The 16,613-nt window shown below is 44.3% G+C and overlaps 1 protein-coding gene across 1 annotated transcript in view; it reads left to right on the top strand.

Annotated features, from left to right (window-relative positions):
• The window catches only part of LOC122805772 (synaptonemal complex protein 1-like), a 2,217,039-nt gene that overhangs the window by 1,865,892 nt on the left and 334,534 nt on the right, over nucleotides 1–16,613 (top strand). The window contains exon 7 of the mRNA XM_044076040.1: nucleotides 2,533–2,593. Coding sequence (XP_043931975.1) covers nucleotides 2,533–2,593 — 61 coding nt within the window. The remainder of the gene's footprint in view (nucleotides 1–2,532; nucleotides 2,594–16,613) is intronic.

Genomic DNA, 16,613 nt, shown 5'->3' with positions numbered 1-16,613 from the left:
GACCTTTATTTCCCCTCCTCGAGTTCCCACAGTCACTACGGATGCCTCTCTGATCGGGTGGGGGCATTATCAGGGCAGGATGGTCCACGGACGTGGCAACCCATAGAATACCATCTGCACATAAATGTCCTGGAGATGAGAGCAGTGCTTTTAACGTTGCAAGCCCTCAGCGACTTTCTTCCCACAGGGACTATTGCAGTACAAACGGACAACATGTCCGTGGTCTGGTACATCAACAAACAGGGCGGGACCAGGTCCTATCCGTTATGTCGAGAAGCTCTCAGACTTTGGCAATGGGCGATCTCCTCTCATTGGTTTCTGATAGCAACGCACATCCCCGGCAGGTCCAACCTATTGGCGGACAGGCTGAGCAGATCCATTCTGATGCCTCACGAGTGGTCTCTCAATCAATCTGTAGTGGATCAGATATTTCTGAAGTGGGGCACTCCTTGTTGCGATCTTTTTGCTACTCCTCAAAACAACAAGTGCCCCGATTTCTTCACTCTCTTTCCCCTACCAGGCCAACCCCTGAGAGACTCTCTAACCTAGGATTGGCCCCGGGGACTTCTATACGCTTTTCCTCCCTTTCCCTTGATTCCACAAGTCATTCAGAAAGCCACCGTTTTGAGAGCCAAGTTGATCCTCATTGCCCCTTATTGGCCTCGACAAATTTGGTTTCCGTCTCTGCATCGTCACCTTCTGGTGCAGCCCTGGCATCTGGACCCAGTTCCGGATCTTTTGATCCACCAGTCGGGTCAGCAGCACCGGGCCATTCATTCTCTCAACCTCACTGCTTGGTTGCTCCACTTCCTTCCCTAGCCATGCTACCGATGATTTCTGATTCTGTCAGAGACATCTTAGTGTCTTCTTTAAAGTCGTCCACTAGGACTGTTTATGCTAGCAAGTGGCGACGTTTTTCTATTTGGGCAAATTCCAGGAATATTGATCCCTTCACTGCTCCTGTACATTCTGTTTTAGATTTCCTGGCGGAGGTTTTTCATTCAGGATCCTCGTCATCTACAGTCAAAGTACAACTGGCTGCTATTTCCAAGTATCATGTTGGCTTGCATGACAATAACATTATGCCTCATAGATTGTGCAAGGCCTTTCTAAGAGGAGTTTTTCTCCTAAAACCACTTATAAAGCATCCTCCCCCGCAATGGGATCTAAACTTAATGTTAGCATCCTTGATACTACCTCCTTTCGAACCGTCTGCTTCATGTTCTTTGAAGTTATTGACCTGGAAAACTATATTTTTACTGGCTGTCACTTCTGCAAGAAGGGTTTCCGAGATTCAAGCTCTCTGCATTCGTTCCCCTTATTTGGTTTTTCATAAGGACAGGGTATCATTAAGAACAAACCCTTCCTTTCTCCCCAAAGTTGTGTCTCAAACCAATATTAACCAATCTATAGATCTACCAGTCTTTTTCCCAAACTATTCCGACAGAGCTGAACAGAAATTACATTTTTTGGATGTCCATCGTCAGCTCAGGTACTATTTGCATAGAACTAAACAAGTCAGAAAATCGGACCAATTATTTGTCTCCTATGCAGAAAACAGGATAGGTCTTCCAGTTTCTAAAGTGACCTTATCCAGATGGTTGACTTCCACGATTTCCTATGTGTACTCTCTCAGAGGCAAACAGCTATCTTCAAAACCAAAAGCACACTCAACCAGGAGTCTATCCACTTCTGCAGCCTTTCAGGATAGGCTACCTATTGATACCATTTGTGCAGCAGCTACTTGGGCCACGCCTCATACCTTTGTCTCTCATTACAAATTGGACTTGGCCTCCAGAGATAGGGCCAGTTTTGGTTCCACAGTTCTCAAGAGTCTGTTCCATTGAGCCACCCGGGATACAGGTGCTAGGGACGCGGTCCCATCCAGCAAGAATGAAGGCGAGATTGACAACTTAACATTTAGAAGTTATGTACCTACCATAACGTTCCATGTTAGTTGTCTTCTCTCGCCTTCTTTCTTGCGTCCCTCCCTCCTTCCCCCTGGCCTGGACAGATCTTGAAAAGTTCCTATCAGGTTGTTTTCCTCCTGAGCCTTCATATGGGGACTTCTATTATGAATTTGTGTTCCTAATTATGTTAGGTTAGTCTTTAGCAGGGTAAACGAGATCTGAGGTAGTTCCGCCTTGCATCATGGGATATAGGGTTGCCTCGAGCTGGTAAAAGGAGTTCTCAAGCTAAAGCAAGTGCCGAGTCGGAGCCGAGGATCGGCTCCGAACCCATCCAGCAAGAAAGAAGGCGAGAGAAGACAACTAACATGGAACGTTATGGTAGGTACATAACTTCTAATTTTATTCACAGGGTTTATGGGTAGGGTGAGGAGCCTGAGCTGCTGGATCCAAGGTCGGATCTGAGCCCCATCTGTTGATGAAAGAATATAAACAGACAAAACAGATTTATCATTATGCTGAGTACATAGCTTTCATATTTAGAACTACTGTATAGAAAATACATGACATTTTATGTAGAAACTGCAAAATTTTTTAATTCGGAAGTTGTTTTACTCTGTTTCAGAGGATGATAAGTGCTTTTGAAGAACTCTGCATGAAGGCTGAGAATGCAAGGCTAGAAATGTGTAAGATATTTTATAGTTATTTTGTTATTTGTTTGTTGTACATGTATCTTTAGATTTGGTGGCCGTAGAGGAACTAAATATTTTGGACATTTATTTTATAGTGCAAAAATAGCACAGAGGAAAATAATGCTTTCTGTTGCATAGATAAAATTAATTGATCCACAGGAGAGATTTGGTACTGTGCACTAAACTGGCAACTGGTGTACATCAGAGCTCCAGATGAGCAACAGGGCATAAATAACCATAGCACCACAGTTAATTGCCCCACTATGTACCACACTGGTAATTTGCCAGTCTGCAGTTTTACAGGACTACACACCATTGATAACCTATCAGGTTATACAAACAGTTGTCAGACAGTTATCAAGAGTATGGTTGTAGAGTTCCTGGTCCTTTCCACCACTGCAGCACTAATGGTCACAGAAGCACACACTATGAATCTCACATAGATGTCACAGTATAGAGAGGGGGGACATCGAGGGGGGACATCCATTCTCCTGCAAACAAATGAACGAGTTTCTCTAGACATGACAACCTTCAAGACCTTCTAACATGTAATGGGAATACTTTCAGTGTGTTCATGTTACTTATTCCCAGGCTTCTAGGTCTTTGCGTTAAAGATAATGATGGAACATGCCTCTCAATATGTTTACTTAGTGAAATTAGCAAAATGCCAGGCAATAAAGGAAGACTGTTACATGGCAGGAGAATTTTTGAGAGTGACAGCTGCAGTTATTAGTACTTCTGCAGTAATACTGTGGTAAGTGAAGAAAGGGCAGCTTTGTCAGCAAGAAAGAATAACATCTGATTGATGAGTAGTCATGAATTTCTGAGCTCAATGCCTGGGAAGTTTGCATAATGCACTAATTCAGCATATGTACAGACTGCAACAAATGTTCTGAGATGGACACATCCTATACGTTTTAGGTAAGCAACAGTAAGACATAAACTATACTGTATATTTGTCTAAAAGCATAACATTGTAGCATACTTTTCCCTGCAGATGCTACCCCGTCCAGACATGCTTAGTTACATTAGTCAGAATCCTCAAAAGTGTTGCATAAAGTAGAATTTGATGTTCTCCTTTTCATTAATTCCTCAACTGATGGGTCTCCTATCTGACTCTGCTTTTTCCAGATCCTTGGATCTAAAAACTGTCAAGCCTGATATACCTTAGATCTCATTTGCTGCCATTCAGCTTCAGATATGGATCCTGTTGCTCCTGAGCTTTTTTTGAGTTGCTTTCTGATATAATCATGAGTTTATCTTAAAAACTTCTATCCTATACTTTAATTTCTTTTTCTCCTACCTCCCTTGTTTTCTTGTTAGTTTTCTCTAGCCTTTTTTCTATATAGCTACTACCATTTTTCTCAATACTTCATAGTACCATTGTTGGTACATTCTTATTTAAATTCTTCCTTACTTGTGGGAGTACTTCTTACACTACCATTGGTGGTGGTAGTTCTTCTCCTTTTTCTTCTTTCAGCCTTTAAAAAAACCTTTGTTAGTACTTATTTATTCTTGTAATTCCTTTGTGAATTTAACTTAGGCCAGTATGGCTGACACGCGTACCGGATTTAAAAAATTTATCACCTATGGGCTTAAAATACCGACCTTAGATGCCCACAAGCAATCTGTATATTGTTTGTGAGCCTCTTGTTTAGATGCAGATTGCTCTATTTGCTGTGGGCTCAACTCCAGAGCTCTCACTGAAGGGTGTACTCCCTTCTTCTTCTTTGTCTTCTGCTTCTGTAGCTCAGGCTCAACCCTCCTCTATAAAATTAGACAAGAGGAAGCCAGACTCAGCTCCCAAAGTGGAAAAATCTCTCAAGAGCTCACCAGATTGCACATCCTCTTTGTCTCCTTCCTTGAAACTGCCAGTTAAGATGTAAAAAAAAAAATAAGATCTGACCACCTCGGATCTGACTACTTCTAAATCAAAATTACCTCTGCTCTGAACACCTCCCCTTCTACCGGAGTTAGTCATGTCTTGGCTCCCTTCACCTTTCTTGGAGGGATCCCCTCATAGACATTCAAGACATCTGTCCTCCACATATTCTGTCAGGTCTTCCAGAAGTTTATCCAAGGCTGATGTGAATAGAATGATGAGAAAAGTTCTCAGATCCAGATGGGGATATTTCCAGCTGTGACTCCCATCGGATCCATGAGCTGGCCATTGTCTACTTCTCCCTTGGTCTCTGCTTCTCCAATGCAACCCACTGTTTCAGAGCCCTCCAATCCAAGACCCTGTGGGTGCCCTTATTGGATCCAAAGAGAGTCTGTTCTTCGACTCTGGTAACTTCCCCGAGTTTCCAGGCCCCAAGCCCATCCATTCAATTGGAACAGCCAGCCCAATCAAGTCTCCGGTCATGCAAAAGGACATCATCTTTTCCAATACTTCCCCAGACCACCCCACTGAAGAGGATGTGTAAAAAGAGACACCTAGATCCAACCCCCTGGAATTTCTCACCGAGGACTCTGATTTTGATGAAGGATAGGGGTCCCCCAGATCTCCACCAGAAGACATCTCATTTGGAGACATTCTAGAACTTTTAGAACAGAAAGGTGGTTGGTCTTCCAATACCCTATTCCAGGAGAAATCAGTGTTCCTGGAAGCTTTCAGTTCTGGCCCAGCTATTCCTTGGGTGACTCCCCCCCCCCCCCCCCCGGCTGACAAACTCACAGATTTCATTTCTTGCTTGGAGTGGAAGGAATCGGATGCTGTGGAGCTGATCCCTAATTGTCCTGACACAATTTTAGCTTCTCCCAAGGACAGGGCATGCTAGAACAAGGGGTCCTTAGTTGACTCCATCATTGGGGCAACAGCCACCAAAAAAGAGCTTGTGAAACAGAGCTGTGGTATTCATCCCCCTAACAAGGAGTCCAGAGCCTTGGACAGATTTAATAAGTGCATGTACGCTTCAGTGACCTTTGCTGTCTAGTCGCTGAATTACCTGGCACATTTTGTAAGATTACAAGGAGATTTAACTAATGAACTTTCCAGATCTCTTTCTGGATCTGTGTCTGCTGAGGACCAAAATGGAGTCTCCTCAGAACTGGCCACTCTGCAGTCAATTTCTAATGCATCCATGAGGCTAATCTCCCATACAGCAGAAGGTACCTCTTGGGGGGCAGATTGGGCTTAGCCATTAGGAGACATCGCTGGATGAAACTATTTAGTTTTTTGGAGCCCTTTAAGTCTTCATTCATCAGTGCCTCCTTTGATGAATCTTCCTTATTTGGCCTCAGGGTAAAGGACATACTGTCATATGTGAACAAGACGGAAAGACTCTGTGTGCTGTGGGCATGCGTTTTTGTATTCCTCAACAACCTTTCTCTAATAATCAATGGGGAGATAGGAAAATGTGGTTTTGTAAATTCCAAGATATTTTGCAAGTCATGTGAAGATGGGGTGGGGGAGTCATAGAGAACCCCCCCCCCTGCACGGCAGAGGCTGCCAGTAAAACCAGGGCTTCCAGGATTCCTTCTTGGCCAAGCCTTACTACTACTACTTTCCCTTTGGAGGCAGTCAAGGGGCATTTGTCTCCACACCAAAGAGTCTGACTGTCCATAACAAAAGATTCCTGGATGCAGAGAATTATATCCAGAGGTTGTATCATACCATTTTCCCAAATTACACCTACAGGAATGAAAAGAATCCCCAATGTGCCATGCAGTCAGAGGGAAGCAGCAGCATTAGAAACAGAAAAGCTCCTAGAAAAAAAGAGCCATCCAGAAAGTCCCTCCAGACAGGAAAGGATCCAGGACCTATTCAAGATTTTTCTTTGTACCAAACAACACAGGGGACTTGAGACCAATACTGGATATCAGCAAACTAAATCAGTTTGTACAGTATTCAATGCTCTGGATGGTCACAGTTCAGTCTATTTAATTCTGCTGTGAAAGAACGATTGAATGCACTCTGTAGATCTTCAAGATGCATACTATCTCATCAAAATGAACAGGTGCTCCAGAAGATATCTGTGTTTCCGGCTGGGAACCAGTCATTATCATTTCAAAGCACTGCCCTTTGTTCTCACCACAGGCTCCAGGGTGTTCACCAATGCATGGCGGTGGTAACAGCTCACTTGAGACTGCTGGGATTCTGAGTGTTTCCATACCTAGATGACTGTCTCCTAACTGCCCCAACCAGGCATCTACTCTTGCAGGCAAGGGAGTTATGTGGTCCAGCTGTGCTTCCATCTAGGCATCATCATCAATTATGGTTTACCTTTACATTGTTGATCCCAGTATGGGCGAAATAACTTCCGCGAATACCGAAGTGCGAACGTCTCCAACGTTGAATTCCAAATAAACAAACGACAAAGCCTCGCCCCTTTGGCGTGGCCGGAAATGTCGAATGTCGAACTATTTTGGACATTTAAAATTTTTTGTGGTTTTGGTTCGCTTAAATGAGTTGATTAAGTGGCCGGTCGACGAAGTGTGATCGACGATATAAAGGTAAACCTCAATTACATTAAATCACAGCTGACACCTACGCAACATCTGGAGTTCATAGTTTTTCACCTGTACACAGTCATTCAGATAGCCTGTCTTCCTCTTGCTCGAATCCAAACATTCAGATCTCAAATCAGGAAGTAATACAAAATTCTTCTCTTCTAGCATGACTAATTTTACAAGCCTTGGGATCCATGCCTGCTGCAATCACCCTCGTTCCTCTGGCCAGATTTCACATGCAAATTCTTCAGTGTACACCGTCAGTCCAGTGGTCCATCCTTTAGCATCTTTTAACTGCCCCAGTCACAATTACACAAGCAATGCACAAGGTATCTTCCTTGGTAGATTCATTCAAACTAAGTCTCCAAAGGCCATCCATTTGTTCTCCCCCTGCCTACAACCATGGTGACCAATAATTAGAGAATGTTTCTCCGTTGGGAATACTTATCTGCCAAAGGCAAGCAAAAGTAACAGCTGTCATACATCTGGAGAATGTCCCTCCTATGGTCATTATTGCAGTATTACTAACATTGAGATATCCAGCATATGACCACAGCATGCTAAGGCTGTGCTGTACATAAGTGACATACAGATGCAAAGTATCTAAAAGCTTTCTTGCTGCAAAAAAAAAACAATTGTTATTACAGCAGAGTTAGGAGAAACTGCAAAAAATGTCACAAAGAACAAAATAAAGCAGTAGGGTAAGCGCTTTCATTCTTTAATATATAACAGAAGAACTTCTTCAGACCAACACAATTGCAAAAATACAAAGTATTTAAACTAAATTATCAACATCACATGTTAATCAAAAAGTAATTACAATACTTTATAGAAAACATAATGTATCCAAGTAAAGCAGCTATATATATCTAAAAATAATGAACAGTTAAAATACATAAAATTGTAAACTAAATAAATGGGATTTAAAAAAAAAAACATTTAATGTTGATATATTCATTTAAACCTGGAAACCTATCCATGTCTAAAAATATTTGCCATCTAACTTCCTTACATTCTAACGTACCACTTAAATCACCACCACAACCTATATCATGCAATGTATCCAAAACAAAAAAAAAAAAAATGAATTTTTTAAATACATTGCATAAAAGAAAATGTTTAACTAAAGCATTATTTGTATCTTTATTACTAATGGCTAAAACTTGCTTGTAAATTCTGTCTGACAACATTCTGTTGGTCTTGCCAACGTAAAATGCCTTGCATGTATCTCAGTGGGCTTAAGTATACAACATTTTTAGACTTGGAGATAAATCTATTAGCATCTAATGTTAAGTTGTCATTCTCGCCTTCATTCTTGCTGGATAGGTTCGGAGCCGATCCTCGGCTCCGACTCGGCCTATACTATAGCTCGAGAGCTATTTTTACCGGCTTGAGGCAGCCCTATATCCCACAATACCATGCGCTAACTCCCCAGATCTCGTTTGCCGCTTCGCTGCGAGGTAGTCTGTTTTTACCGGCTCTGGTCAGTAAGTGCTTTTTCATATATATATTCAATCTCAGTAGTTTTTTTCCAGTTAGTTATCCTTCTTAGGTCCCTTCTAACTGCCTTACCCTTTTCGGTAGCCCTTTTTATTTTTTGTCAGGAGGTCAAAGGACCCTAAGGTTTCGGGATTCAAGAAGTGTGACTCGTGCTGTCAGAAAATGTCTCTGACAGATGGTCACACTTCTTGTGTCTATTGCTTGGGGCCTTTACACCTGCAGGACTCTTTTTCTGTTTGTCACGGATTTAGTTCAAGAGTCCTGCAGGAAAGACGTAACAAACTCATCCTAAGGGGCTTGTTAAAGCCTGATGACTCCCCATCCAAGTCTGACTCGGGGAAGTTGTCAAAAACCGCCAAACCCTCGGCTCCAGCTTCTGAGCCGAGGGCTGGCGTTATCGAGACGGCTCCGACCTCAGTTCCGGCTGGCTCCGAGGCAAGCAAAGTGGTTTCATCTCCAAAACCATCATCGGAGCCGACCCCAGCGCGCAAACGCTCTAGGTCCCCTTCGCTAGAGTCCGTCAGATCGGCTCCGAGGTCCCCTCTCCTATCGGAGCGGAGTCATAGGACTCATTCATCGAGGTCATCCAGGCTGTCTGACCACGACATCGAGGGGGTGGTCAGTAGACTCATAAAATCTCAGGTGCTGGCCCAAATGCTCCAGAGTCCATCTCACCAGACTGTGGCTCCTTCGATACAGCTATCCATTCCTCCTCCGACTCATCTCTCGAGCTCGGAGCCGGAGTTTGTTGGAACCGTGACCTTGCCCACGTCGGAGCCGATACTTCCTCCTTCGCTCTTCATTGGTTCCATCCGTGGAGAGGTCCGGGCGCCGAGACTCCATTGTCTGCTCCGAGGGGGCGAGTGGCATCGGACCCTTGTCCGACCCCGCTCTCCCTCTCGGAGCTTCGGCTCTGGTTAGTTCGGCCCCGACATCATTCTCGGAGTCTTCTCTGTCGGTTCCAGGGGCGGTTCCGGTCTCTTAGGAGCCGGTGCTACCTTTGGTATCTGATGGGGGAGCTTTCAAGGTGATGAGCGTGCTGGACCCAGTGTCCACTCCAAGGTTAAGTTCTGCGGCTCCTCCCTCTGTAGTGCCTGTTACGGTCTCTGGCCATCCTCTTACACCTGACAGCAGAGATCCAAAGCATAGGGTACCCACCTTAGGTGTCTCCTCCTCTTCCGAGGGCTCCCCTGAAGTTTCAGGGGAACCCCCTAGGAAAAGAAAGTGCAAGAGGAAGCACATAGACTCCCCCGAGTCTGTCACATCGGACACCGACTTGGATGAGTCGGAAGGTTCCCTCAGATCCCCCTCTCAGGATGTCTCCTTTTCAGACATCCTGGAAATCCTAAGACAGAGGGGAAATTGGTCCACTCTCAAACCTTCCGAGGACGAGTCGGTTTACCTTGACGCCTTTGGATCTCGCCCTTCCACCTCCTGGGTGTCTCCCTCTTTCGACCCACTAATGGAGGTAGTGGCTAGAAAGGCATGGGCAGCTCCTGATTCAATGGAACCTACCCCTAGGAGGCCTTCTAAATTTATTTTTGCACCAGATGACAAATCCTTTCTCACCAAAGGTGTTTCAGTTGATGCTATGGTGGTAGCAGCAGCCACTAAGAAGGAATTGGCTGATCCTTCTGTATCTGTTCATCCTCCTAACAAAGAGTCCAGGACCATGGACAGGTACGGCAAGCGGACCTTTGCTTCAGCGACCTTTTCTATGCGATCGCTGAACTATTTATGTCATTTCACCCGCCTTCAGAGAGACTTGCTCAAAGAGCTGGGTGAAACGGTACAGGATCCTTCTGCTGTGGGGTTTAAGGACAAAATAAACTGTCAGCTGGCTACCCTGAACTCCATTGTTAACTCCTCCATGCGGCTTCTCTCTTATGCAGCCGATGGAGCAAGTAGGGCCGCTGGCACAGGCGTTGCGTTGAGACGTCACGCTTGGATGCGACTCTGTAACTTTGCCGATCCCGTCAAGGCATCCTTCACCAACACCCCCTTTGACGGTTCGGAATTGTTCGGACCTCAGGTGAAGAATACCCTCACCAGATGCGAGCAAGATGGTAAGACTCTCTCTGCCGTAAGAGTCTGTTTTTCCACGCCTTCTAGACCTTATCCTAAGGGGCAGAAGGGAGGAAAGATGTGGTTCCGCAAACCTCAGGGAGTCGCGCCTGCCGCACATGATGAATTTCCCCCTTAGAGGCAGAGGGGGAAATAATAACAGATGCTGCCCCAGGGGCAGAGGGGGTCCTCAGAACCAGGGCTCTAGGGAATCCTTTCCTGACCAACCCTTTCAGCATCCCTGAGAAGCAGCCCGACTGTCTGCCTTCGGAGGCAGTCGGGGGAAGATTATCTCTGTACCCGGAAGCCTGGCAATCCCTCTCCCAAGACACATGAGTACAGAAGATCATATCTGAGGGTTACAAAATCCCTTTCACTTTCCCTCCGGTACAACCGCCAAAACCCCTACGAGACGTACCACCCGCACAGAGGGGTCAGGCTCAGCTAGAAATAAAAAAGCTGTTAGAAAAAAGAGTCATCCAGGCAGTCCCAGCAGATCAGCTAGGATCCGGAATTTACTCCAGATTCTTTTTGGTACCAAAAAAGACAGGAGAATGGAGACTCATTTTGGACCTCAGCAGGTTAAACAACTCTGTACTAAAGACAAAATTTTGGATGGTGACACTGCATTCCATTCTACCCTTTTTGGGCAGAGACAACTGGATGTGCTCGTTAGACCTCCGGGACGCGTACTACCATATAAAGATACACAGGCGCTCCAGGAGGTTTCTCCGCTTCCGGCTGGGAGTAAGTCATTTTCAATTCAGGGCCCTGCCCTTTGGTCTCACCACAGCAACCCGGGTGTTCACCAAATGTTTGGCAGTGGTCACGGCTCACCTGAGACAGAAAGGATTCCAGGTGTTTCCATACTTAGACGACTGGCTCATTTCCGCTACCACCAAACAGGATCTCATAATGGCCAGGGATTACACTATTCAACTTTGCAACAGTCTGGGTATTTCTATAAATTTTGCAAAGTCCTCCTTGTCACCTTGTCAATGTATAAACTTTATAGGTGCCGTATTAAACACCACAGAAATGTCTGCAACATTACCACCCCAGAGAGTGACAGACATAAGGCGGAATGTTCAGCCCCTGTTTCAGCCCAACAAAGTCCAGGTCAAGCTAGTATTGAAAGTGTTGGGCCTCATGGCAGCAGCGATTCTTCTACTTCCATTAGCCCGCTTCCACATGAGGCTCCTTCAGTGGATGCTGTTTTCTCAGTGGTCCTTTCAACAGCTACCAATGACCCACAACATTTTGATAACCCCATCTTGCAAGAAACATCTCTCCTGGTGGATGGTTTCCCCTCAGCTTTTTCAGGGCAGACCCTTTGTTCTCCCCTCTCCAGTTGCCACTGTCACAACGGATGCCTCCCTGATCGGGTGGAAGGGGCATTATCAGGGCAGGATGGTCCAGGGCACTTGGCAACAGTCAGAATGCCACCTGCACATAAATGTCCTGGCGATGAGGGCGGTGCTTTTGACGTTGCAAGCCCTTCAGAGCTCTCTTCCCACGGGGACTATAGCAATTCAAATGGACAATATGTCTGTGGTGTGGTACATAAACAAGCAGGGCGGAAAAAGGTCCTATCCCCTCTGTCGAGAAGCACTCAGACTTTGGCAATGGGCGATTTCATCTCAACAGTTTCTGATAGCAACGCACATCCCTGAGAAGTCCAACATCATAGCAGACAGATTGAGCAGAACTGTTCTCATGCCTCACGAGTGGTCTCTAAATCAAGCGGTAACAGACGGAATTTTTTGGAAGTGGGGCCAGCCTTGCTGCGACCTTTTCGCAACTCCCCAAAACAGCAAGTGCCTCGACTTCTTCACACTCTTTCCTCTGCCAGGCCAACCACTCAGAGACGCTCTTGTTCACGTTTGGCCCCGGGGTCTTCTTTATGCCTTTCCTCCTTTTCCGTTGATCCCACAATTAATTCAGAAAGCAACCACATTGAGATCCAAAATGATCCTCATTGCCCCGTTTTGGCCTCGACAAGTTTGGTTCCCGTTCCTGCACAAATACCTACTGGAACAGCCTTGACATCTGGAACCCCTTGGATCTGTTGACCCACCTCACGGGCAAGCTGCATCAGTCTCTACATTCCATCAACCTCACATCTTGGTTGCTCCACTTCCAGCCATAGCCAGGCTTCCCCTTATTTCTCCTCCTGTTCGTGATATCATTCTGGCCTCCCATAAGTCCAATACTAGGAAGACTTATGCGAGTAAATGGAAGCGTTTTTCACACTGGGCACAAACTACGTCCTTAGATCCTTTCCATGCACCCATTCATGAGGTTCTGGACTTTCTGGCGGAGCTTTTTCATTCAGGGTCATCATCGGCCATTATCAGGGTACAATTAGCGGCCATTGCTAATTTTCATGTTGGACTCTCAGAAGCAAATATTATGTCCCACAAACTCTGTAAAGCCTTTCTCAAGGGCATCTTTTTGCTCAGACCTCCAGTCAAAGATCCACCCCCACAATGGGATTTGAATTTAGTTCTAACCTCACTAATTCTGCCCCCTTTTGAACCTGTAGCTTCTTGCTCCCTCAAACTTCTTTCTTGGAAAATGCTGTTTTTAGTAGCTATAACATCTGCCAGAAGGGTATCGGAACTTCAAGCCTTGTCTGTCCGTCCTCCTTATTTGTTTTTTCATAAAGACAGGGTAACTCTCAGAACAAACCCTTCCTTCCTACCAAAAGTGTTATCGGAAGCAAATCTAAACCACTCCATTGATTTACCTGTCTTTTTCCCAGACTATACCAACAGGGCTGAACAAAAATTACATTCATTAGATGTTCATCGCCAATTACGGTATTACCTAGACAGGACAAAACAATTCAGAAAGTCAGACCAGCTCTTTCTCTCCTATGCTGCAGGCAAGAAAGGGCTTCCGGTATCGAAGTTTACTCTTTCCAGATGGCTGACATCTATTATTACCTTGGTCTATGAGTTGAGACACAGGCAACTTCCCTCTAGGCCTAAGGCTCATTCAACCAGGGCACTATCAACTTCAACGGCGTTTCAAGCAAGGTTACCACTAGATGCCATTTGTGCAGCAGCTACATGGGCTTCTAAACATACCTTTATTGCCCATTACAAGCTTGATTTAGCCTCCAGAAATAGAGCTGATTTTGGTTCCACTGTACTCAGGAGTCGATTTCATTAAGCCACCCAGGACTAAGATGCTAGGGACGCTGTCCCATCCAGCAAGAATGAAGGCGAGAATGACAACTTAACATTAAGAAGTTATGTCTTACCATAACGTTCCATGTTAGCTGTCTTCTTCTCGCCTTCTTTCTTGCGTCCCTCCCTCCAGCCCCCTAGCCTGGATAGGCTCGAGGTTCTGAGTCCTTCCATTTCTGGAGATACAATATGTTGCGTCTTTTTCCTTGTATCCTTAGTGTTACTAGCAGGTAATCTTTTCTCGTAAAAAGAGGATTATAATATTATTATTATAATATTATTATTTATACTATGTCTTAGCTTCCAAACGAGATCTGGGGAGTTAGCGCATGGTATTGTGGGATATAGGGCTGCCTCGAGCTGGTAAAAATAGCTCTCGAGCTATAGTATAGGCCGAGTCGGAGCCGAGGATCGGCTCCGAACCCATCCCGCAAGAAAGAAGGCGAGAAGAAGACAACTAACATGGAACATTATGGTAAGACATAACTTCTTATTATGTTACCTGTGTGCTTAATAACAAAAGCTTGCTTGTTGGATAAATATCAACACTTTTTACATGCTAAACATCCATATGTTCCATTAGGTCAACAATAACTAGTAGGGATGCAATTAACTGATTTGCTATAATACCTAGAAAGATTAATACACACTTTGTATAAGTAAAGGTGGGAACACTACCTGCAATAATAAAATAATAATTGCCCTGAATAATGTTATAGTTATTGTCAACAATAGCCTTTATACTGTGAATATCTGTATTTATAGGTACGGTAAGTGAATGTTGGAATGTAATATTACTGTCTTTAAACTTAGCCTTATAACCATAATGTAAAATGGGTTAAAACTTATCAGACCTGTTATTAACTATCTCATTGTATATTTTCCTTCTGCAAGCCTGAACTCTGAACTTTTTTGTCCTGTCAGATGTATGACAGTTGCCACTTCCTCTTGCCTTGGGCAAATAAGTATCCCTAACAGGGAAACTTTCTTTAATTATGTTTTGATAACATTTTTACCCTTTTTATGTCAGCTAAGAAGTAAAAATGTGACTGAGGGAAGCAAATACATTACAGGAATAGCCACACTAAATGTCTTTTTTGCTTAGGAGCCAATCACCACTACAGAAAATGGTCTTTTTGCCAAGCTGTCATACCTCAGACCCTTAGAAGCCATTTGTCCTCCATCTTAAAGAGAGTTCATGCATGTAAAAATTGAAATCTTCCACATCAGTGAAAAAGAAGCTGAAATTTTTAAAATCTGATGCTTTGGCTGTATGGTCAGACCTGGATATCCCCACTGTGTCTCATGATTGGTCCTCAGACTGTCTGGATGCTTCTGCTGCTCACACTGTCAGGAGACCTATGTGGCACACCCCCTTAGCAAGTCCACATTGGCCAGTCAGATGTCTTCCTCATTTGCGAAGGGTGAAGCAAGGATGATTATCTCGGTGGGATGCAACGGCATTCCTCAGATTCTTGTCTGTGAAAAAATACTGGGTTTCCTCATAGTGATATGTCAGGGTTCTGAGTCTCCACATTACATGCAAACTCATCTTCCCACCAGGAAAAAGCAGATGACAAAGAACAGCTTTCCTTGTCCCCCAGCCATCAGAGATATTCAGAAGGAGTGGTATGAATTCTCCCAAGGACTGTAGAAAGCTTTGGTGTCTTTGAAGCTTCCACAGTTTTCCCTATGCCTTCCCTTCTTCCACTGCTTGCCCTGTCAAGATATAATGGAATTCTTCCTCTGAGGAAGAAGAGTCAAATACAGATGAAGATTCCCTGGCTTACTCTCTTCAGTTTCATTCTCCTGTGGAGTACGAGTTGGAGGAAAAAGATAGTGTCTCCTGATTCCCATCTGAAAAGAGTTTTCCTTTGAGTATACAGTGTGTAAGATGATGTAGCATTTTCAGTGGGAAGGTAAGCAGGTGACAGATATTCAGAAAGATATTGTGACTTGGTGTTTGTGGGGATCCCTAAGCCCTCTGCTATCTCTCTAGTACTTGAGGCTTTACAGGATGCCTTCATCATCGCTTCAATGAACCAGGTGACTCAAACTCAATCCCTTAGAAGCCTGATAGGTTCAGTAGAGTACAAGTCACCCATACCTTTTTGTATAAGGATCCTTTCTCTTGCCCTGCTGTTATTTCCCTAGAATCTGATTAGCCCACTCTACTCTTACCCCCTTCTAATGTCCTCATTAATGATAAAGGCAGTAGGGTTTAAATAGGTAGGAGAAGGTTTATAGATTTTCCACTATGGTCTTTCAGGCACATATAACCAGATATTTGTGTTATCTTATGGGATGTGGATAAACTTTTGTCTGATATGCTGGATTCTGACAGCAAGTCTTCTGCTAATATTCATTTTATGAATCACTGCTGCAATAGCCTTAGCTATATGGGTTATATTTTACTAAGGATGTAGCAGCTAGCCAGCTTCCAAAAGCTTCAGGATACCCTCCAAATACCCAAACAGTTAGCTGGAACTGAGCTGACTAAAAAAGTAGGTTTGGCATCCATGCCCTTCAGAATTTTCATGCTGATGAAGAATGCTCCTATTATAGGCTTTTGATGATCTACAGTTGGCTAGTACTGTTCCATTGCTTGGCAGTTGAGTTCCTTTCAGGAAAAAAAAACTCTTGCATGCTCCTCTGAATAGGGATTCCCTCTTTGCTCCTGCTGCTTCTGCTGACATTTTTAAGAACCATCAGCAGACAGGTAAAATAATGAAGGGATTAAAACAGATCTTTCTCTCTTTATTGTCCCTAGATTTCAAAGGAACTATACTTCGAAGTATGGCCCT

Source organism: Protopterus annectens, chromosome 7.part0 (genome assembly GCF_019279795.1).
Source record: "Protopterus annectens isolate FY-2018-M chromosome 7.part0, PAN1.0, whole genome shotgun sequence".
Taxonomy (NCBI): domain Eukaryota; kingdom Metazoa; phylum Chordata; order Ceratodontiformes; family Protopteridae; genus Protopterus; species Protopterus annectens.
The sequence above is the reverse complement of the archived record's forward strand: the minus strand, read 5'-3'. Positions and strand labels throughout refer to the sequence as shown.